Source organism: Miscanthus floridulus, chromosome 19, assembly GCF_019320115.1.
Source record: "Miscanthus floridulus cultivar M001 chromosome 19, ASM1932011v1, whole genome shotgun sequence".
Classification (NCBI taxonomy): Eukaryota; Viridiplantae; Streptophyta; class Magnoliopsida; order Poales; family Poaceae; genus Miscanthus; species Miscanthus floridulus.
In genome coordinates, this window is record NC_089598.1 from 101520499 (window position 1) to 101542966 (window position 22468).

At 44.9% G+C, this 22468-nt stretch overlaps 4 protein-coding genes across 6 annotated transcripts; 2 read left to right on the forward strand and 2 right to left on the reverse strand.

The window, feature by feature from the left end:
* Window positions 1-4796: 4796 nt before the first annotated feature.
* Window positions 4797-6167, forward strand: LOC136525357 (ras-related protein RHN1-like). Its single transcript, XM_066518362.1, has 7 exons — window positions 4797-4878; window positions 4984-5061; window positions 5155-5322; window positions 5483-5531; window positions 5655-5728; window positions 5811-5904; window positions 5997-6167. Exons 1-7 carry the CDS (start codon window positions 4846-4848, stop codon window positions 6101-6103), a joined length of 603 nt encoding a protein of 200 aa, XP_066374459.1. The 5' UTR covers window positions 4797-4845; the 3' UTR covers window positions 6104-6167.
* A 79-nt stretch (window positions 6168-6246) lies between these two features.
* Window positions 6247-10367, reverse strand: LOC136525355 (protein PECTIC ARABINOGALACTAN SYNTHESIS-RELATED-like). The gene is made up of 11 exons (XM_066518357.1): window positions 9839-10367; window positions 9686-9736; window positions 9480-9570; window positions 8729-8805; window positions 8371-8459; window positions 8147-8266; window positions 7710-7826; window positions 7463-7606; window positions 7250-7373; window positions 6954-7145; window positions 6247-6746 (listed from the first exon to the last, which is right to left on the reverse strand). The coding sequence occupies exons 1-11, from the start codon at window positions 10151-10153 to the stop codon at window positions 6384-6386; spliced, it is 1683 nt and encodes a 560-aa protein (XP_066374454.1). The 5' UTR covers window positions 10154-10367; the 3' UTR covers window positions 6247-6383.
* A 491-nt stretch (window positions 10368-10858) lies between these two features.
* LOC136525354 (probable methyltransferase PMT9) lies at window positions 10859-14932 on the reverse strand. The gene is made up of 7 exons (XM_066518356.1): window positions 14537-14932; window positions 14240-14404; window positions 13963-14145; window positions 13276-13870; window positions 12445-12557; window positions 12132-12352; window positions 10859-11435 (listed from the first exon to the last, which is right to left on the reverse strand). The coding sequence occupies exons 1-7, from the start codon at window positions 14771-14773 to the stop codon at window positions 11117-11119; spliced, it is 1833 nt and encodes a 610-aa protein (XP_066374453.1). The 5' UTR covers window positions 14774-14932; the 3' UTR covers window positions 10859-11116.
* Window positions 14933-15166: 234 nt separating this feature from the next.
* On the forward strand, window positions 15167-21650 carry LOC136525356 (histone deacetylase HDT2-like). 3 transcript variants are annotated; one of them, XM_066518360.1, is made up of 11 exons: window positions 15167-15365; window positions 15695-15849; window positions 19330-19397; window positions 19488-19681; window positions 19794-19813; window positions 19895-19951; window positions 20158-20339; window positions 20741-20803; window positions 20888-20984; window positions 21074-21209; window positions 21299-21650. In XM_066518360.1, the coding sequence occupies exons 2-11, from the start codon at window positions 15699-15701 to the stop codon at window positions 21360-21362; spliced, it is 1032 nt and encodes a 343-aa protein (XP_066374457.1). In that variant the 5' UTR covers window positions 15167-15365; window positions 15695-15698; the 3' UTR covers window positions 21363-21650. The 3 variants fall into 3 exon arrangements, with proteins under 3 accessions (XP_066374457.1, XP_066374455.1, XP_066374458.1); XM_066518358.1 differs by having other exon boundaries at window positions 19488-19696; window positions 19785-19813; window positions 21299-21648; XM_066518361.1 differs by lacking the exon at window positions 15695-15849 and having other exon boundaries at window positions 19488-19696; window positions 19785-19813; window positions 21299-21647.
* Window positions 21651-22468: the final 818 nt, after the last annotated feature.

Sequence of the window (22468 nt, forward strand, 5' to 3'; positions counted from 1 at the left end):
AAAAAGAAATACAAGAAAGAGAAAAAAAAAATAAGGAGAATCCTCCGTGAAGACTCAAGACGCGCCGGCTCGCAACTTCGCAAGGTGCCGGCGCTTGGGCCGGACGGACTTCCTGCTCGCTCGAAAGGCGCCGCACTCGCGCTGGGCTGGAATTGTTTGTGGGCCGTACTCGTGGGATCATGGTGGTCGGCAAGTATAACTGATCGCCTCTCGCGGTCTCGCCTAGCTGTAGCTGTAGCTGTCTCAGTCTGCCTGCCCTGATCGTCTTCTTCCTCGAGAGGCGAGAGCCATGGCGCAGCTGCCACCTCCCACCGGCGACTTCGTGAGTTATGTGCCGACGCAGGGGCAAGCCACCAAGCCCTGCGTCTGCGTCTGCAGCGGCGGCGGTTCCTCCACGACCGGCCGCGACGTCGGCATTGGATTCCTCGGAGCCCTGTTCGGCGTGGTGGCGACCCTTCTGGTCGCTTACGTCTATAAGCTCCGCAGCCGCGCCTCCGCCTCTGCCTTCGCCCCCGCCCCCGGCTCCTGTCCCGGTCTCGGGTATTCGGCATGCCGGCGCCATACCCGTGACCTTGAGGACTGGTGGAGGAGGAGCGAGGAGGTTGGTTAGTTTGCTACTACTCTGATCGTTGGCGATGCCGTTGCAGAATGAAGTTGGCCGGTGTGCTTCTTTTTTTTTTAACGAGAGTTTTACCTCAGCTTTTAAGAAAGCAAAGTTTGATACAATACTGGAGAAGCCAATTTCTCAGAAAAACAGCAGACACAAAAGATAGCAACAGCCTAGACAGAACTAAATTTCACAAATATCTGTGGAGATCAGTGAACTAGGCTTGAAGTCCTTCATCCAGCGTAGAATTTCGTCCTTCACTTGCATGATCTGCTGGCGATCCTCCTCCTTGAGAAGCACATTCCATTTCTGCAGGTATGATAAGGCAACATAGATGATGTCAGACGGAAGCTTTGGATACTTGCGCTCACTAGCCATCTTGTTTCTACTGTTCCAAATGGCCCAAGCAAAACCTGCAAAAGTAAAAAGAACTAAGTTCACAGGAAAGGTCCCCTTGCCCTAAAGCCATGTTTCAGACAGATTCTTCACCGAGGTTGGATAATCCTGCCATTTGAAAATCTCCCTAAGGAAACCCCAGATCATCCTAGCAACAATACAATAAAAAAGAATATGATTCACTAATTCAGTGCAACCACACAAGCAACATTTATCACCCCCTTTCCAACCTCTCTTGCAAAGACTTTGAGCACATTGTAACTTGCTATTAAAAACTTGCCAAAGGAAAAACTTGATTTTCAATGGAATTTTACATTTCCAGAGGTGGCCAGCCAGCCTACTAGCAGCCCCACCATCAGTAATGAATCTATACAAAGACTTGGTAGAAAAGAACCCTTTCTTCTCCAAACCCCATATAATCAGGTCAGGTCCCTCCTCGACCATAGCCAGGTCCACAAGCTCACCCTTGAGCTCTAGCCATCTCTCATACTCCCTGACAGAGAGAGAGACCTCCTAAAATCTACTGACCATTCTTCCTCCATCCAGTGATCAACCACCACGGTATCAGGGTCTCTAACCATAGAAAAAATATCAGCATTAGCAACTTTCAAAGGAACATTCAGAGCCCAGCAATCCTGCCAAAACCTACAATTCAGCCCATCTTTTACTTTGAAAATGGCACCCCATTTGAATAAGTGTTTCACTTTGTGCAGGCCCCTCCAAAACTGAGAACTACCCTTATTAGGAGCAGAAAAAAGTTACATCCATTCAAGTATTTCGCTTTAATCAGTTTAAACCATAATTCATCAGGTTCTTGGTGTGTTTTCCAAATCCATTTTACCAGCAAGCAATCATTCATTATCCTAGTGTTGATGATGCCCAAACCTCCTTGGTCTTTGGGCCTGCTAACCATTTCCCACTTGGCCATATGTATCTAAATTTGTTATCAGCACCTTGCCACAGAAAATTAGCCCTAACACTATCCACCTTCTTGTGCACACCATCCATCAACCAGTAAAAACCCATGCAGTAGATAGGGATGCTACTAAGACAGAAGTTAATTAGAATTTGCCTCCCCCGCAGGTGATGTGCTTGCCTTTCCAAGGATCTAGCCTATTGATCATTTTCTGAATGATAGGAGAGAAGGGCCCCCATGCCCAGATGAGAATTACTGATAGGAATACCTAGATATTTTAAAGGAAGAGAGCCTAAGGAGCAATTTAACATATTGGCCATATTTTCTTTCTCTTGTTGTGATCCTCCAAAAACAAACACCTCACTTTTATGAAAGTTTATCTTAAGACCAGTTAACCATTCAAAGCAATATAGAATAAGTTTGAGATTCCTAATCGACTGAACAGAGCCATCAACCATGATAACTGTATCATCAGCATACTGGATGTGAGAGATGCCTCCAGGAATGAGATAATCAAGCACCCCCTTTATGTGCCCCTTGGTGACAGCCTTGTCTAACAGGATTCCTAGCACATCTGCCACAAGGTTAAAGAGGAGAGGAGAAAGTGGGTCCCCTTGCCTCAAGCCTCTATATGTACTAAAATAGTTGCTTCTCTCACCATTGACATTAATACACACCTTACCCCCTTAACAGTGTCCATCACCCATTTAACCCATTTTGGATGAGAGTTTCTACTCACCATGACTTGCTCTAAAAATCCCATCTTACCCTATTATATGCTTTTTCGAAGTCTATTTTCAAGATCAACCCATGACCTTTGCTTTCCTCAACTCATGTAAAACCTCATGGAGCACCACCACTCCATCTAGAATATTCCTGCCCTTTATGAAACCAGTTTGATTTCTGTCAATTATTTCCTTAGCTACAGGAGTCAATTTGTTGGTAAGCGTTTTAGTGATCCATTTATAGTCCACATTTAAAAGACAAATAGGTCTATACTGTTTTATAACATTGGCCTCCTTGACCTTAGGCACTAAAGTAATCACTCCGAAATTCATTCTTTTTATGTCTAGATGCTCTGCATGGAAATCTTTGAATAGGGCAAGGATGTCATCCTTTATGACTTCCCAAAAGGTTTTGAAGAAAGAAACCCCAAAGCCGTTCGGACTAGGGGCAGAATTGGAATTCATCTCCATGATGACTCCCTTTCTCCTGTATGTCAAAGTCCCTAACTAAATACTCTCTGGCATCCGAGGAGAGTGTCAAATTTGTGGGCCAGAAACCGGGTTTGAGGGACAAGTAGCAACGATCACTAGCCCCAAAAAGTGACTTATAGTAAGCAACTATGTGAGCAGTGATCTCCTTTTGACCTCTGATCTCCCCCTGATCAGATTCAAGAAAGGAAATTGAATTCTTCCTCCTACCATTGGCAAATTAGTGGTAGAAGTGAGTGTTTGAATCCCCCATCAAAACCCACTTCTTGCCGGCCCTTTGCCTCCAGGGCGGTGTGCTTCTGAGTGGCTACTACAGCATCCCTGACTATAGGCAGTTCCACATTGATCAGTACCTTTCTTCTTTGTGTTGACTGTTGTTTAAGATTCATGTGACTCGTTTGTGTAAGAACTGTCTTTGTTTTGAGTCTCTAGTCTCTAGCCCAAATGGAAAAAAAACAAGTTGGCCAGCTTTGAAAAAAAAGATTCACCCTAACCACATCTCTTGCACAGAAGATGAGAGGGGAACGTGCTCCCATCCCCACAGCTGTGAGGATGGATGCCCCCAAGCTGACACGTTGTAACTGTACATACCGCCATAGGGGCAAGCCAAGCCCTGCGTCAACGTCTGCAGCGGCGGTTCCACATTTACGGCCGTGATGTGGGCATTGGGTTCCTCGGGGCCGTGTTTGGCGTGGTGGCGACACTTCTAGTCGCTTACGTCTTGAGAAATATAATTCTGGTTCCATTCCTAATTAAAGTATATAAAAATTGACTATATTTATATCTAAAGAAAGTATCAATATTTATTACATCATAGGTATATTTTAAAATATATTCCATAACGAATCCGATGATATTCATTTGGTGTCTTAAATATTAATATTTTCTTATCTAAACTTAGTAAAACTTGAGGCAATTTGACTTGCATTGGTATTGTGCTTGAATTGTGTTCTACATGAGTTGACTTTGATGTGCAAACACAAGTAAATTGGGCACGTACAAAAGTATGCTTATTTAATTTTCACAAATAGTTGATGGAGATAGAGGATTTTTTTCGCCATATATTACACTATGGAGGAATGACTCGTGCGCGCCATATTACACGGTGGAATGACTCGTGTGCGGTGCGCCCAGCCGCAGTTGAACGTGCCCTGAACCTAACTTTTTTAGATAATGTAAGAAGATCCAGCTTCATCCTCCAAGTGAAATGTTATTCGCACAAACGGTCGTTTAGCCTGTTTTTTAATTGATTATTTATTCTATTTTTTTAAATGCTGGTTTATTCCGTTTATTAAGTGTCCCTTTAGCCTGAATAACCACTAGACGGCAAGTGACCGATTTGGATAGCACTGGTGACTGATGAGGAATTAGACCAAATTTATTACTCATGAACCTAAAGGGACACTTAAAATATTTAACAATCTCAGAAGCAAGAAAAAAGAACGTAATTTAAGTGTCTGAGTACATGACACAAACACTTAAAATATTTAACAATCTCAGAAGCCAAGAAAAAAGAACGTAATTTGTAAAATCATCCTAAAAGACATAACCTAACTAACGGTCAGAACTCAGAAGCCCACTGCACCTACCGGCTCGTCATGCTCGATCACCTAGTGCGTCTATGTATCACCTACGTGCTGAACAGATGCAAATACAACAACCTTTCCGCTCATATCATCTGCCTCCCGCCCGGGCGGGCACGTTCGTCGTCAATGGGGAGCAGCGCCATCATCCAGGCCAAGCTGGTGGGTGCAAATGTGCAATACACACACATACACTAGGCATGCAGGACTTGCGCGCACGCACGGCACTCTCGCTCGCTAACACAGCGCCATGGATTTTGTTTGCAGGTGCTTCTCGGGGACCTGGGCGCCGGGAAGACGAGCATTGTCGTTCGGTTCGCCAAAGGGCTCTACTACGAGTGCCAGGCACGCACCACATGCCTCGTGATGCATGCTACGATACTTGTGGTTTGGTTTTCCCGATCTCGTTTTTATATATTCTGACGTGTTAGTTTCCAGGAGTCGACGATCGGAGCCGCCTTCTTCTCGCAGGTGCTGGCCCTGGACGAGGCCACCGTGAAGCTCGACATCTGGGACACCGCCGGCCAGGAGCGCTACCACAGCCTCGCCCCTATGTACTACCGCGGCGCCGCCGCGGCCATCGTCGTCTTCGACATCACGAGCACGGTAGGTGTCTGCTGACGACTGACCGACCTCGCTCGAACTCAGATGCCTGCTTCCGACTAAACATCGTCGTCGGTCGATTTGCAAAGTGGCAACTGCACTGCACTGCACACCTGATTGATAAGCTGAAAGGCTCCTGCTCTGATTCGATCGGGTCGTGCAGGACTCGTACGTGCGAGCAAAGAGATGGGTGGACGAGCTTCAGAGACAAGGTAGTGAGTACTTGGCAGTACATGGCTACATTTCATTTCATCAATTTTATATTTTCAGTAGTTCTCCAAATCGGCTCCAAGAGTTGCTGTTGTTGGCTTGTTGCACATGTTGATCAAAAATAGGGAATCCACATCTGGTGATGGCATTAGTGGGCAACAAGGTCGATTTGCAAGAAAGGCGGCAGGTTGGGACTCAGGTACGCACAACTGTATATCCCTGCAATCCCTTCTCCTTAGCGTGTTGCTGAATAACCTGGTCCGCGATCCTTTCTCCTTCAGGAAGCCATGGACTACGCGGAAGCAAATGGCCTGTTCTTCACAGAGACCTCGGCCAAGACAGCGCAGAACGTCAGCGAGCTGTTCTACGAGCTTGGCAAGCGCTTGCTGTCTCAGCTTCAGTTTTGTGAATTGTTATGCTGTCGTGTCGGTCGCCAGCTAACCGTGTCTGTGCTTGTGCATTGCCAGCTGAAAGGCTGGTGAAGTTGAGGCCTAATCGTCCCGCAGGAATGATCCTGCACGACGGCCAGCATAGCGGCGGCGGCAGCAAGTGGCGCTTCTGCTGCTCCGGCTGACACTGTATTTACAGGCGTGAGTTATTGTCAAAACCAAGCAATAGTAGTCTATAATTTGCAGGCGTGACTTATTTACAGGTGACTACATCAGATTATATGTTTATATACGCATCAAGAAAATTTCCAGGGGAAAGATAGCAGAGGATTCTGCATGAACTGAGCTTTGCTTTGTTAAAAATTGTACATCAAAAGTGGTAAATAAAAAATACACAAAATTTGCAGTTTGCATATCAGCCTATAAACAAAGAATAACTATGCACCATCACTCGTAGTCTATAACTTAAGCTCTACACATGCAAGGGGTGAGAGGGTTCTCCCATAGGTCATAGTGCGGGAACGTGGGTTCGGGGAGGCCGGTCCGTGTCTGATGGGTGATCATCACGTCCTCCACGAAAGTCGCCCAAGGCATGTAAGGGTCACCGAAGAACTTGGACATGAGACCCTTGTCTGGCTTGATTGACTTGAGCCTGTGGCGGCCCATGTAGCGACGGTAGCCGATGATCAGCTTGGCGAAATTGCCACCGTGGGTCATGACGAACACATCTGACTTCAGGCATACCAGGAAGTCCAGCGCAGCAAGGCTGGTTACATGCTTCTTGAAAGGCTCCATCTCCTCCTTGCTTGCAAGATCTTCTTTGCTAACCTGCAATTACCAAAGGCTAGGTCAGTTGTATGTACCTTGGTTAGCCGTTTCTTGCGAAAATTCTATAAATATACAGTGGTAACAAGAAGGTAGCTATCTCAATTATACATATTCCTTTGAGAATCTTTTGCATTCTGGCTATATTTGAAATAGCAAAGGCAGGAAAAGGAAGACCTGCTAGATAAAGTAAACATCAGAAGCACCTACCAGATTGGGGAACATATTCCTCAAGGGTGCCATTCTTATGTTTCCGCCATACACCTGCCCTGATGCAACATATATCTGAGTTTCCTTCGTATACCCCATCGCACGCAAAATAATTCCTATTTCCCCAGGCTCAAGCGGGCAGCGGCCTTCTTTTCTCTTTTCTAGTGCTAATGACCATAAGTGAGATCCATTCTGCAAGCAACAAGAGAACAGTATATTCAAATAGTGCATTCTCCACTAAAGAAAGACTCACCATTCTTTCATAAAATGTAAGGAAAAATGAAAATTGACATCACCTTGTACCGCCTTGGCCATTGCTGCTGTCTGTAAGTAGCCATCATGGTTTTCTCCTCCCTAGTTCCAGCAAAATCACAAAATGAAAGGCCCACCATCCCTTTCTCAAATCGCAAATGAAGAGCCCTTTGGATGCAGGTATAATTGAGTATGAGATATCAATTTGTCAACTGCAGACTGCCGACTCTTAATAGAAGAGAGCGAACTAAGCTTACATGTATGGATTTAAACTTCCTGTTCGGTTCCTCATCCTTGTTGCTAGCTTGTCAGCCATATCTTCAATGTCAGGTAGAAACTTCAAAGCATGATAATTAACTCGGCACCTCAGTCGGTTAATCTCCATTGGAACATTATCATATCTGAAACGGAATGCTTATACATAACTAACACATCTAAAGATGTATCTCAAGGGTAAGACAATGGTTTACTTATATTGCCATCTTGATGCTGTGATACACTTACCCTAACCTATCAACAAACGGCTTGATAGACATTATCTTTTTCTCTTTGATCCTTGGAAGCACATTGTCAATATAAAATTGTGCTGATGCATACTTTGGGACATTTTTCACAGTGCGCCTGTTACAACAAACATACAAAACCTTAGAGGTGAGAGTTACAAACACAATCTCTAGCTGAAACAACTTTGTGTAAGGATAATAACTCTTGCAAAAACAAAAGTGAACAATACAAGTCCAGCAGCAATTTCCAGTCAGGTTGCCCTTCTGGTTCATGTGGTTGATGTGTAATAATCCTCACTAACAATCATAGTGCTTATATTGATGACAAAAAGTAGTATCACCAATATCAGTATAAATCCTGTGTGTAATTTTTAGCAACAGGCTATTCAGTAGATAACAGTTAAGACACAATGGATAGCTGAAAATGAAGCAACTAACTTTATACTAGTGAAAAGCTCATCCTTTTCTGTAAACCAGTCAGGAATATCTCGAACAATGCGCACATCCTCCTTCAGATAATTTATAAAATGGTCTACATCAAAAATGTCTTCGAATTTCCTGCACAAAGAGATAGAAGTTCTCAACTAGTACAGGAATCACGAAAAGAGAACACATAGGATAACCGTAAGTTGTTTAAAAGGAAATCATAGTTCATCACTTACGTTTGATCTTTCCATATTTGGTCCTGCTTTAGCACTGGCAGAATAAGTGTGGCATTCATTATCTTAGCAATTGCAACAGCATTACATATCTGTAAACAAATCAAATATCCCAACAAAATTAATAAATGTGCAATGCTACAAAGATAACATGAAGACAAAAATTCTGGCAACAGAATGATGATCTTCTGAAACTCTAGTATTAAGAACGAAACATCATAAAGAAAAATTATAAAGTAGAAAAAAAATTAGTTAGGTCAACATTTTCCATTTTAAGTCTAAATAATGAAATAACTCAGGAATTTACTCTTTACAAGGCAACTATTCAAAGAGGAAAAAATTGTGAAAGGCACATGCGTACAGCTATACGTTGCTGGTTTAATCCACCCTCAGCATGAATAAATATAAACCCAGAAGTTTCATTCTCTGACACGAGGTCTGCAAAATAGAGATCAAACTGGTTGTTGTCAAGATCAAACCATAGCTTCAAGTGAATGTTTGTCTCGTGCTAAGTTCCAGATTGATAAACAAAAACAATAATGAGGAAATAACACAATTTGAAAAATCATGACTTGCAAAGTAAAAGTCTTTCCTAAGAGGGCATATAGCCATGTACAATGGAGATCCTTAGACATGGTGCTTTGGTAATAAAATTGGCAGGTGCTTATAAGGTGAATAAGGTGCTTAAGTTATCTCTACAAGCTTAAGATGTGCTAACAAATTGGTTGAGCCTATTTAGACTCAAATTTGCTTCAGAATTCAGATAGATTAACTTGTATACAGATGCTTGGCGTGACAACATCATATCTTTAACAGGCATTATTGGAATCAAAGAGGTTCCGACTTGCAACTTTTTTTTCTTGGCGTTGTTCTACTTTAAATTTACTCTGCCGTTATAGAGATTGCTATCCATGGTTATTTTCTCCAACCAGTGTAACTCCAGACGAAGAGTGGCACGTCATCAAATGAAAAACTATCATGGCTCACACCCAAGTCAATAATAACAAATCAGGGTGATAAATGCAGCAAACGGCTTCCACGAAGTTAGCAACTAAAGCAACCACCCAATTAGCATCTACTTTTTAGCCAGAACACTCTGATTTTGTACTTGCCTGAGACCTCATGGCTCTGACGCTCAGCACACGGCTTCCACGAAGTCGCTGCTGCATGAGGATTCTCCCACAGAGTGTCCCGCTGGCTAACCTACAGCATAATAATACCAAGCCAAACAAAATCACATTCAGGCTCCAATCACATTGCATGCACAATCAGATTCCCCTGAATGCATTGCTCAAGTGAAGGCCTCTTTACTCTTTACCCTGGGGCAATGGAGCCGAATCCCCTCCTTGCGGCACAGGTACGGCGCGTTCTAGGGGTCCAGCACCAACACGAGCGTAAGCAGCGAGTTAGAGATCTCGATGAAACGTAACGAATATGAGAGGAAGAAGCGATAAGGGAACCAGAAACTGACGAGGCGTGCCCAGACGGAAGGCGCGGAGAAGAGCGCAGCGAGGGCGAAGCAGGCGATTGCAGCGACCAGGATCCGGTAGGAGGCGGAGGCGGTGGGGGACCTGGGGTCCTCGAGCGCAAGGAGGGAGCGGACTGGGGGCGGGAGTGACCACCTCTGGTGGGGGCGGAGCCCGTCCTTGCCGCCAGAGCCGCCGCCGACGCGGGGGGACGCGACCAAGGGCGACGACGCGGACGCCGCCTCGGCGTCGTGCTTGGAAGGGGAGCTGGTGGCGCGGGTCGCCGCCGCCGCCGCCGTGGCGTGCCGCAGCTCGGCCATGGCGCCGCCGGCCCCGCCGCGCGGCGTATGTGCGGCGGGTGCTGCACTGACGCTTCTTTTCCCTCGCTCCTTCCGCGGCGGCGCTTGTGTGTAGTGTCGCGGTGGCGGAGGCGACGGCAGCGAACTGTTCGGATCTCCGGACTCCCCGAGTGAAGTGAGGCGAGGTCGGGTTCGTTGGACTGGGCCGCAGGCCCCGCGCTACCCGAACAGAACAGGTGTGCCACGGTCACCGACGCACCGGCTTGCCGCCTTCTAGATGTGCTCACTGTTTTCCTGGACATCCTTCTAAGGGCCCGTTCGTTTAACGCAGTATCGTACCAGGAAATATTCCAGCTAATGAAAACTAATGTAAATTAACTAATAATTTCTGTCGGGAATTCTTCCGGGGACCATTCCGGAGCAAGCGAACGGGCCCTAAAATTTCAACTGATTTATGCAAAGTTTCTTCTACTTTCAAATAGGTATTTTTCAAACATTTGATCACTATGTCCTATATTCTTGAGAGATTTGAAGCTCATTTAACCATCTTCGTCGGATCTGTCAGTCGTTCGCTACAGCTTCAACAGAGATTTGACAACACCGACGTAATTCTGTTGTGAGTGCCGTACCTCTGCTCGCCAGATCTCCCGTGGCACGGTATAAGCAAAGGCACTTCACATTTGGTCATTTTAAAATCTGGGAGTGACAGTTGGGGCACTGACAGAGTGACAATAACGCAAGGATTTTTGCGGAACAAATCATTCACAAGCAAAGCTGAGCATCGAAGCAAATCTATTTGGACTATGTAATATGTATATTAACGATTGAAGCCTGCATCTGATTCTGATGCTGATCTACTGCTAACATTTCATCACACGGGAAAAACAAAAAAGTCGGACACTATATTACAATTAGAGGATTAGGACCTCGCCGGTGCCCAGTTAACTACAACTAGGACTAGGATCAAAACGAGAGCTACTGCTGCTACGATGAATCTTGCAACGACTGATTCCAAAGTTTTTTCCTCACGATCAAGACTCTTTCGTCACTTGTTGTGAGCGCATCTTTCTTAGGCCTCACCTCAAATGTCCAGTCATCCCACCTTAGCGCTGGTAAAAGCTTCTTGATGTAGTTTACGACAGCAGCTTTGTCTCTGATGATGGCGTACCCATAAGGCCTAAGGATGCGGTCCATCTCAATCAGAAGATCCTCCAGGCTACATCCCTGCTTCTCTATCTCAGAAAATAGGAGCCAGGCGTGAAGGAGGTCGTAGGTGCGTGGGTATGTCGAGAATGATTCACACCTTCAGTTAAACAAATCGTAAATGAAGAATTTTAGCACCAGCCATATGTAACAGCAAGTAAAGCAGACACAGGACAATGCACAGAAATTTCTTTCAGTGGTTACCACCATGTCAGGTATAAGTTAACAATAGAAGAGGTTACAAATGGAAAGAAGGGTCTTTCAAAGAAAAAACAAATGGAAAGAAGCAACAGAACAGGGCACCTGGATCAGATGCATTGATAGGCCTCGCGTTTTTCTTTTTTCCTTTGTTTTTCAGTTTTCTATAGTCATAATAACGATCCAGGTAATTTTCTAATGGATAGAACTATGGCCTCAAGGCTCAAACGCTACATCCACATGTTCCAAAATATGACAGCCAAACTACCTCAATTTCTGAAAACCATGTTTATAACTGCAACCACTATGCTAGTTGCACAGACTAAGAATTAGAATTACACACAGTTACATCTTAGAAGTCAAACAAGATAATATCACCCTTTCCACACATGAAAATGAATTTTATATGGACAACCATGAGAAAACAAGTTGACAATTTATATTTTTGGCTAATTAATTGCAAACATAGTCATGCAATCAAACTGATATCTCTATGCCACAAGACAACACAAACGTAACAGTTCTAATTTCTAGGTATGCAAATTCCACCTTGAAACAATTAAATCATAGATGGCAAGTAGGTAAAAAAAAATCTTACCAATCATGGGTAGTCCCCATTAAACCACGATCATATATAACCTTCAGCTTTCTAGATTCCATGAAAGGAATTACATTCATTACCCAGACATCCTTTTTCTTCAGAGATGCTGCAAATCCGCCAAGGTTAGCACTCATATCCATAACATTTCTAAAGGAATCCTTTCGTATCTCAGGCTTCATGTGCTTCCAGTACTGAATTACTCTAGAATGCCAAATCTCCTGCAAACAATATTTCAAGGTCAAATAGATCGCCATCAAAAAGGGGTACGTGTGCCCATATTGCAAAACACTGATGTTCCATACTAACTCACATTGTCCTCAGAAAAATTGCCAGAACTGATTCCAAGCTCTTTCAGGCAAGGTGGTGGTGCTGTGAGCCTTTGTGGCCAGGGAAGTAATTCGCTGCCTTTAGCCTTGTTAACTCCTGTTTAGGTGAAAAAAACAAATAACCAATACGGCCGACACATGATTGATACCTGAGCTATTTAGTATAAAATGACAACTAGGTTCACCATTTCCTTACGAAACATGCAAGGAGAATTTGATTTGTAGTTCCAAAATCAGAAGAGGATGCACGTTGGAACTCAACCAAATACAGAAATACAAGGCTATGATTCTCAGATTACATATGGTGGTTCAGCACGGAAAGTTGAACAGAATTCTAGAAAATGGTACAGCAGGTCATATTGTAACAGTAAAAATTCGAAAAATTATAGGATAATCATTTCACCAATGGTCGCCAGTAACTATGTTTTGTGACTGTCCTAATACAATTTTTAAGGTATTTCAAGAAAAGGCGCCAAAATAGGCCCTGTGGTGTGTGTGCGAAAAATAGTAGAAGGTAACCAACAAAGGTGAGGAGGCATCACCGACAAAACTTAAGAAAAGAAGGGAGTAATCTATGAGATGTACTCATCTACATTTGCACAATAAACAGGGAGATGGTATCTTCCTGCAATTGTCAGAGCAAACCATACTTGGGTTTGAGCCTATTGGCAGTTGAATGGGCAACTCGAGCAATAACAATTTGGCTACATGTATTTTTCTTCACATATAATCAATATAAAATTCAAACTCCACAAGGGGGTATAAACTATTATGGTATTTGATGATCTCAAGGAAAATGAAGGGAATGAACTAACTCTTAGAGAATGGAGTTAGGCATGCTTTCATGGGTACATTCCAAGCAGCATCAGGATCATCATCACGTTCGCACATGGGGGGAAGTGTTCCAGGCTCTCTCCTCATATAGCATCCATTAGTCAACGGTTTAGCCCATATCACCGTCTGGTTTTTCTTAGATGCAACCCGCCAACACATCCTTCGAGCAAGGTCACTCATCTGTCTCCATATCTTCCTGTTGAAGGGGTCCAAAGCATAGGCCTCCGGTGATGAATACACAAAATATCCTCCAGGCCTTAATACCCTATCCACTTCCAGCAACAAGACACCATCCCTCTGCAGCCAGTCAATCCGACAACGAGAGCAGTGTGCCATTTCGAACAAGTGGCTTGGGTATGGCAGCCTCCTTGTACCCAGCACACCAAGGGTAGCCGGGATCCCTCTCTCAAGGGCAAACTGAATTTGATTTTCATGCACGTCATTGGGAGCGAGAGACATCGCAAGTATATTATGCGAAAGAAGGTAAGCGCCGAAGCTGGCAACCCCACAGCCGACATCAAGCAAATTCCTGATGTTCCCACCATTGTTGAGCTTGTCATTTGGAAAATTCAGCATCTACCACCACAGATGAAAAACATTGGTCACATTAGCCTACGATAGCAACCATCAATCGTGTGCAGTAGATTAGCCTCAGGAATATCTCAAACCTGCGCAAGGTGCACAATATACTTGTCAGCGCCAGTGTGGAAGTGGGTGCCCCCACCAGGGAAGTTGATCTTATCGCCATTGACGACCATCCACCGCTGGTCTGACTTCTCAGCAGCAAGGTGCGGGTGTGGTATGTTGGCCTTCCAGACCTCGTCCCTGCTCCTCGGCCACCTGATGGGCACCTAAGCACGCATCGCGCGCACATCACATCACATCAGCAAGGTGCAAGTGCAACACAGCACTCTGCAATGTAACACACGGTGGCTTCTCCCTCACCTGGTATCCGTCGGGCGGTGGGATGAGACAGTTGAGGCGACGCGGCGCCGGCGGGCAGTGGCGCTCGTAGTGCTCCATGAGGGAGAGGTTGAGCCGGAGCCGGAGCTGGTAGTGGAGGCCCCGGTCCAAGCACGGGATCAGCTCCAAGTGCCGCGCGTCGCACACCTGTTCGATTTCGAACCCCACGACACACGCACGCGGGGTCAGCACACTCACTCAGCAAAGCACAGACCGCCATCACGACTCCGTTAACGAAGCAAGCAGAGGGCGCGGGTGTTGGGCGGCCGCGGTGCGCACCGGGATGGAGGAGACGACGAGGCCTGCTGGGAGCGCTTCCGTCCCCTGGGCCCGGAACCGCAGCCGGAGGGGAAGGCGAGGGCGCGCGCGGCGGATGGAGGGGGCGAAGGCGGCGCCGTAGAAGAGGCAGAGGAGCGCGAGCGCCAAGACGGCCGCCGCGAGGAGGGACGCGAACGCGCGCCGGCCGAGCGCGCCACCCCCGCCTGCTCCCCGGCCCTGCGGCGGCGGCGGCCTCATTGCCGTTCCCGCTCGCGCCGCGCGGCGTCGAGTGTTTACTTCACTGGTCGGGCGGCGTCGGCATGAGTGGTAGCGGCGGCGGAGCGTGCGTGGGGCTCACCGCTCGCGGCTTGGGGTCTCACGCACGAGGACGCGGAACGGCGGAAGGGAAAACGCGTACTGGCGCCGTAGGTACCAGAGCAAATGAGAGCGGCCGATTGGTGGGGTGGGAGCAGGATGGCAAGGACGCGCGGCAGCCGGCAGGGAAGCCGGAAGCGGGTGGGGGCCGCGGTCCCGTCAGGCCGAGGCCGTCACCCGTGTGACGGTGTGAATGCGTGGCCGTGTCCTCCTCGTGAGACTGAAAACCAAGTCACGACTCACGAAACGCTGCAAGCCCACTGGGCCAAACGAGAATCCGCATTCCCAGGCCCACTTAGGCATACGCTCCTCCTCGTCTCAGGCGCCGCCCCTCAGCGTCCCTCACAAGCCGCTCCCAAAATCCCAAAACCCTCTCCTCTCGAGAATCACCGCGGCGGAGAGAAGCCGCCGGGGACCCCGTCGCGTGCCTTTCTTCCTCGACGAGCCACGATGAACGGAATATTTGAGTACTGGGGTTCGTACTGTACGCCGAGATCTTCCCTTTTATTATTTTATTCTCCGATCGCGCCTGCTTTAGTGGATATTAGGGTGCATCGCCCTGTTTGTATTGTGTCTCTGTCTCGTCGTTTGCTATTTTGTGCTGGTAATCGCTGATGCTGGATCCAATGTAGAAAGAGTGAGAGGTTCGATCAACCTGCTCATCCCCTAGGGTTCGTAGATGACCTTTGTGCGATTTTGCGTTCGGCTTGTTTGTCTCGGTCTGTTGATTGGGGAAAGGTTTTGGTTGTTTCCTGGGTGAGGCTGGTTGGTTCGGGTTAAGACTTGTCTGCCACTGTTTTTCAGTAATATGCATTGCTGCTTAAAAAAAAGGATGAACCCAGTGCAGGGAGCTCCCGCTCTGTGCGGGGTCTGCGAAGGGTGTCAGTGGCAAGCCTTATCCTCGCCTATGCAATGCGAGGAGACCGCGACTCGAACCCGGGACCTTCCGGTCATAGGCGGTAAGACTCTACCGCTTGCACCAGGCCCGCCCTTCTAATTTTTTAGCTTTTCATGAACCGCTTCCTTCTGTAAATTTTGTTGATTGGTGTGATTCAGTCTCGTAATTCCATGAATTTAGGGATGGGTGATTTTTAGCTTATGCCGCCATTGCAGCAGTGGTACATGGTAAATCAGAATGCTCTGTGACTGACAAGGTCGAGGGAGACAAGTTTAGTTTGCAAGGTTTTTCAGCTTTTCATGAACTGTAGAAGGTTTCCTATCAAATCAGGTAAACATGATGCCGTGATAGTGTGATTACATTGTGCTTGTGTAGGTTTAACATTACATTTACTCCAATGCACCTAGATAGATGAGTATAATTGGATGCTTACTCATCTATCTGGTGTGTGTGTCAATGGCCTTGTTCCCTTAGTATAAACATGATCCAATCCTTTGACGATATAAATGCAATTGATGTTATAATTGGATGTTAGAACAAAGTGGTGGAAACTGAAAGGGGAGAAGTCAGAGGTATTCAGGGAAAGGGTTATCAAAGAGGGCTCTTGGAAGGAAGAAGAGGACATAAACAACATGTGGGAGCAACATTCGGAAGGTGGCCTCAGAGGTGTGTGGAGTAACCAAAGGAAGTGGAGGCGAGACTAAAGATACTTGGTGGTGGAACGAGGAAGTCCAAAGAGCTATTAAGGAGAAGAAAGAATGCTATAGACGCTTGTACCATGACAGGAGTGTGGACAACATAGAGAAGTACAAGGTGGCAAAGAAGACTGCAAAGCGAGCTGTAAGTGTGGCAAATGGTAGAGCATACGAGGATCTTTACCAACATTTGAGTACGAAGGAAGGGGAGAAGGACATTTATAGGATGACTATGGTTCGTGAGAGAAAGACAAGGGACTTCAACCAAGTTAAGTGCATTAAGGATGAAAGGGAGCATCTCTTGGTGAAGGAGGATGAGATCCGACATCGATGGCAAAAGTATTTTGACAAATTGTTCAATGGTGAGAATACGGACACAATCTTTCAGTTGGATGACTCTTTTGATGACACCAATAATCGCTTTGTGCGGAGAATCCAAGAATCTGAGGTCAGAGAGGCGTTGAAAAGGATGAAAGGAGGTAAGGTGATGGGATCGGATGATATCCCAATCGAGGTGTGGAGATGTCTCGGGGACATAGCTATAGCATGGCTAACCAAGCTGTTCAACCATATTTTTCGATCGAACAAGATGCCTGACGAGTGAAGGAGAAGTATATTGGTACCGATCTAAAAGAATAAAGGGGATATTCAAAGTTATACTAATTACCAGGGAATTAAGTTGATGAGCCATACTATGAAGCTATGGGAGAGAGTTATCGAACATCGCTTGAGAGCAATAACGCGGGTCTCTATGAACCAATTTGGTTTCATGCCCAGAAGGTCAACCATGGAAGCCATTTTCTTAATAAGACAAATTATGGAGCGGTATAGGAAGAAGAAGAAGGACCTACACATGGTTTTTATTGACTTGGAGAAGGCTTATGATAAAATACCAAGGAATGTTATGTGGTGGGCATTGGACAAATATAAAGTCACAACAAAGTACGTCGGGCTCATTAAGGACATGTACCACAATGCTGTGACTAGTGTTCGAACAAGTGATGGAGACACGGATGACTTTTCGATTAGAATAGGACTACATCTAGGGTCAGCTTTGAGCCCTTATCTATTTGCCTTAGTGATGGATGAGGTCACAAGGGACATACAAGGGGACATCCCTTGGTGTATGCTTTTCGCGGACGATGTAATGCTAGTTGATGAAAGCCGGACATGAGTCAATCAGAAAACTGGAGTTATGGTGGGAGACTTTTGAGTCCAAAGGTTTTAGACTCAGTAGAACTAAAACTGAGTATATGAGATGTAACTTCGGCACTACTACTCGGGAGGAGGAATATATTAATTTGAAAGGTCAAGTAGTGCCTAGGAAGGATACCTTTCGATACTTAGAATCAATGCTACAGAGAGACGGGGATATTGATGAAGATGTTAGCCACAGAATCAAGGTAGGGTGGATGAAGTGGCGCCAAGCATCTGGTGTCCTATATGACAAAAGGGTACCACAGAAGCTAAAAGGTAAGTTTTATAGGACGGCGATTAGACCTGCTATGTTGTATGGTGCGGAATGTTGGCATACGAAAAGACGACATGTTCAACAGATAAGTGTCGTGGAAATGCGTATGTTGCGTTGAATTTGCGGTCATACAAGAAGGGATCGAGTTCGGAACGATGATATACGTGATAGATTAGGGATAGCACCAATTGAAGAAAAGCTTGTCCAACACCGGTTGAGATGGTTTGGACATGTCCAACGGAGACCTCCAGAGGCACCGGTGCGTAGTGGAATCCTAAGCCAGGATAGTAATGTGAAGAGAGGCAGAGGAAGACCGAAGTTGACTTGGGTAGAGACAATAAAATGAGACTTGAAAGGATGGAATATACACAAAGACTTAGCCTTAGATAGGAGTGCTTGGAAAACAGCTATTCACGTGCCTGAACCTTGATTACTTTTGTTGGGTTTCAACTCTAGCCTACCCCAACTTGTTTGGGACTTATGAGATGCGACTTCGGCACTACTACCCGGGAGGAGGAAGATGTTAGTTTGGAAGGTCAAGTAGTGCCTAGGAAGGATACCTTTCGATATTTAGGATCAATGCTACAGAGGAACGGGGATATTGATGAAGATGTTAGCCATAGAATCAAAGCAGAGTGGATGAAGTGGCGGCAAGCGTCTGGTGTCCTATGTGACAAAAGGGTACCACAGAAGCTAAAAGGTAAGTTTTATAGGACGGCGATTAGACCTGCTATGTTGTATGGTGCAGAATGTTGGCCTACGAAAAGACGACATGTTCAACAGCTAAGTGTCGCAGAAATGCGTATGTTGCGTTGGATTTGCGGTCATACAAGAAGGGATCGAGTTCGGAACGATGATATACGTGATAGATTAGGGGTAGCGCCAATTGAAGAAAAGCTTGTCCAACACCGGTTGAGATGGTTTGGACATGTGCAACGGAGACCTCCAGAGGCACCGGTGCGTAGTGGAATCCTAAGCCAGGATAGTAACGTGAAGAGAGGCAGAGGAAGACCGAAGTTGACTTGGGTAGAGGCAATAAAAAGAGACTTGAAAGGATGGAATATACCCAAAGACTTAGCCTTAGATAGGAGTGCTTGGAAGACAGCTATTCACGTGCCTGAACCTTGATTGCTTCTGATGGGTTTCAACTCTAGCCTACCCCAACTTGTTTGGGACTTAAAAGGCTTTGTTGTTGTTGTTGTTGTTGTTGTTGTTGTTGTTGTTGTTGTTGATGATATTATAATTGGATGTTAGCACTGCCAATGGCCTTGTTCCTTAGAAGAAATCTCCTATTTTTCTGCAATTTGCTACTATGTCAATAGTTTATCTTTATCTTACTTATTGTGGATACTAAAAGGTATGCTAACATTACTAGGAGTTGTAGTCAGACCTGGAGCAACAGTGAAGTGTGACCCAGGAGAGTTCTGGTGCCATGTTTCACAGGTTGGTTTCTACTAGTAATAATGACTCTTTGTTTATCTTGTTTTTGGGAGGTTCCTGTTTTTTTTACTTTTCAGTTGTTGGTCTTTTAAGATAGCATTACAGGATAGCAAGGGGAATGAGGATGTGAAAGTTTTTGTGAAGGTTAATGGCAAAGAGTTTCCAATTGGAACACTATCAGTTGACAAATGCCCTCAGTATACAACTAGTTTGGTATTCGAGAAGGAGTTTGAGTTCATACACACCTCGAAAACCAGCACCATCTCTGCCCTTGGCTACAAATTTAGGCATTGCAAGAGAAAATATCCTTCCATTTTACTTTCTTCAATATTTTCAAAGAAGCTCGAACACAAATTTCTGTTCCTTAACCGTTTCTCTGTCTTTTATCACATATGACAGTGAAACAAGTACTGAAGAAGGTAATGCTCTTGTTCTTTCAATATTGGATATCCCTATTTTTTTATCACTTGGCATAAGCAGCATAGCGATTGATGTTTCAGATGATGAATCTGATGAGGAGGTTCCACAGGCTATTCCATTATACCCTAACGCAGATGGTATATCCTTGTTCTACAAAGAAATTTTGTTTTTATGAGTTAAGATTGCATTTCTTCTCTCTGCATTATGACTGCACACATATACATGTTTAGTACATTTATCCACTATCCTCATTGTATATGTCACAGAATCCGCTAAATTAGATAATATGAGCTCACATTTGGATCCTTGAAGCACTCACTTGCTTAACATTGTTTACGTTCAGATGATAAAAGCAAAGAAAGTAAATGTGGTGTGGAGAAGCCTGCTGCTACTGAGTCCTCTAAAGCAAAGGTTTGCTTGGAGGAAGCAAAGAATCCTGACAAGCATAAAGCTGATGTTGGTGGCACTGACGATGATGAAAGTGACGAAGATGTTGATTCAGAAGGTGAATCGGGTGATGATGAGGTTGGTATAAGTGATGAATCATGACTGAGATATCATTTCCTCCATGTTTCAGTTTTTTCTCTCATTTGTCTAGATTGTTTTATTGTGATACCGGTATAAAGAATTGAGTGAGCAGCCAAAGTATAAGTCATTTTGTTGTATTACTGAAGATAACCTAGGTAATCATCTATTGTGAACCAAATTTCTTATGTATACGATTATACTTTTTTTCCTGTGTTTATTACTGTATATACTACTATTGGTTATTTGGTTTGGGTCTGTTATCCATTTCCTGAACCTACACCTTTTTCAGCCTGAAACTGGGCATTGTTCCTGTAAGTGCACGATGCATTTCTACCAGCACTGGATATCATGTGTATTCTGACCATATTATTCTTTTGCATGACATGGTGGATGCTCAGAATTCTAGTGATGAGGATGATGGTGAGAGTTCAAATGAAGAAGATGATGAAGACTCTCCAAAGGTGTGAGCTTTTTAAGCTGACTTTTTGTTACATTCTCCTTAATCTTTGTTTTGTTTGATATCCTGATATTAGTTTTTTATGCAGAGTGCTAAGCGCAAGAATAGGCCAGCAGAAACACCCTTGAAGACACCTCCAGGGAAGAAGGCAAGGATCACAACACCGTCTATGGGCAAAAAAACTGGTGAGAAGCTTTTCATTCGATCGCAAACTTGTATAGCTCTCAGTTCTTTTCCATGGCACCGGAACCTCACTTTGTGATGTACTTTGCAGTCAGTGATGATGCTAAGAAAAGTAACCACGTCCATGTTGCAACCCCTTATCCATCATTGAAGCAGGTGAAGATGACTCGCTCAATCATTGACAGCTCTAATCAATCCACTGGCTATGCCTGCAAGTCGTGCAGCAAGTAATTTCTCGCCTCTTGTATCAGAAATTCTTCCAACTAAATGCGTTCATGCATTCTCACACATGGACGTCCTTTTTGGTCTTGTTCAGGACTTTCTACTCTTCCGTCGGTCTTGAAACTCATTGCAAAGTGAAGCACAGTACACGTAAGTGAAGTAGCATTCATGGACTAGGGTGTTCAGGAAGTTCGTTATCAGGCAACTGAATTGTGGGTTGGAAAGTGCTGTAAAGAAGTGTGTTTCATTCGTTTACTGCTAAGGCAGGATCACAATGTCTGATGCCTTTTGGTCTTCTAGAACATGTTAGTGTACTGCTACGCTGCTGTTTTATCTGCCCAGATTTTCTGCCGAATGGCTAATTGAGATCTTCTGGACGAATGATGCCTGGTTGCATTGCACTTGCACCTTGCGTGTTCTAGCTTGTAGCGGGTGTTGAGAATTTTAAGATAGGATCCCTCAGTTTCTTACGTAGGGCATACTAGGATTTGAAAGAATGAAAGGTAAAACTTTTTGACTAATAATTAGTCAAAACTAGCGTTTGAAAGTAGAGGTATAGATCGGCATCTCCCATTATTTTATTCTAACTACTAATAAGAGGAATCAATGGTCGAAATTTTCCTGTGCTTCACATATTGGAGATTCCGAGCGTATGATAAATCCATTCATTCCATTCAGGTTGTCAGTTATAACTGTTTTTCTCTCTCTCTCTGCTGCTCCATTGACCATTGGTGACGGAACAGATGATACAGTCACACTCATATAGCTACAATTTTCTAACGTGGACTATTTTTTTTTCTCACAGACGCATTATAGCATGCTTCTTAAAAGTTGAAACTGGACTTCAAGAATCATATAAAATTTTATACATTAAAAATGATAATTACCATATAGGAAACAAGAGGTGAATAAAGAGATATATATTAACATATGCTACCTCTTGTTAATACGATAGAGGAGTACCGATCTAAACCGTAGTGTAAACACACATGGTTTAACTCTGTTTGACATGGTGCTTAATTCAACGCTATACCACTAGATCTGGTACATTTACAACCGCTATACCACTAGATCTGGTCCATTTACAACCGAGGTTGCGTGTAGTGCTTAAGTTGTAGGAGCAGTGGCCACTACGTTGGATCCCGTTTGCTCCAAAGGACGCCGATAACGCACGATAGGTCGCGCTATTAACGAAAGCGTGACCCCACGCCACCGCTGCCCGCTACCTCGCCGTGGCGGGTAGGGTCTCGCTGTCCATGGCCCT

Coding starts and splice junctions, on each gene's coding strand:
- LOC136525355 (XM_066518357.1), bottom strand. CDS start 10,153: ATGGCCGAGCTGCGGCACGCCACGGCGGCGGCGGCGGCGACCCGCGCC. Junction 8,460..8,728: donor TAAACCAGCAACGTATAGCT/GTACGCATGTGC, acceptor ATTTGTTTACAG/ATATGTAATGCTGTTGCAAT. Junction 8,267..8,370: donor CAAATATGGAAAGATCAAAC/GTAAGTGATGAA, acceptor CTCTTTGTGCAG/GAAATTCGAAGACATTTTTG.
- LOC136525356 (XM_066518358.1), top strand. CDS start 15,699: ATGCATTGCTGCTTAAAAAAAAGGATGAACCCAGTGCAGGGAGCTCCC. Junction 19,814..19,894: donor TGAAACAAGTACTGAAGAAG/GTAATGCTCTTG, acceptor TTGATGTTTCAG/ATGATGAATCTGATGAGGAG. Junction 20,340..20,740: donor GTGAATCGGGTGATGATGAG/GTTGGTATAAGT, acceptor GTGGATGCTCAG/AATTCTAGTGATGAGGATGA.
- LOC136525354 (XM_066518356.1), bottom strand. CDS start 14,773: ATGAGGCCGCCGCCGCCGCAGGGCCGGGGAGCAGGCGGGGGTGGCGCG. Junction 14,405..14,536: donor TCGTCGTCTCCTCCATCCCG/GTGCGCACCGCG, acceptor GAAATCGAACAG/GTGTGCGACGCGCGGCACTT. Junction 14,146..14,239: donor CACCGCCCGACGGATACCAG/GTGAGGGAGAAG, acceptor ATGCGTGCTTAG/GTGCCCATCAGGTGGCCGAG.
- LOC136525357 (XM_066518362.1), top strand. CDS start 4,846: ATGGGGAGCAGCGCCATCATCCAGGCCAAGCTG. Junction 5,323..5,482: donor TCTTCGACATCACGAGCACG/GTAGGTGTCTGC, acceptor CGGGTCGTGCAG/GACTCGTACGTGCGAGCAAA. Junction 5,729..5,810: donor GGCGGCAGGTTGGGACTCAG/GTACGCACAACT, acceptor TTTCTCCTTCAG/GAAGCCATGGACTACGCGGA.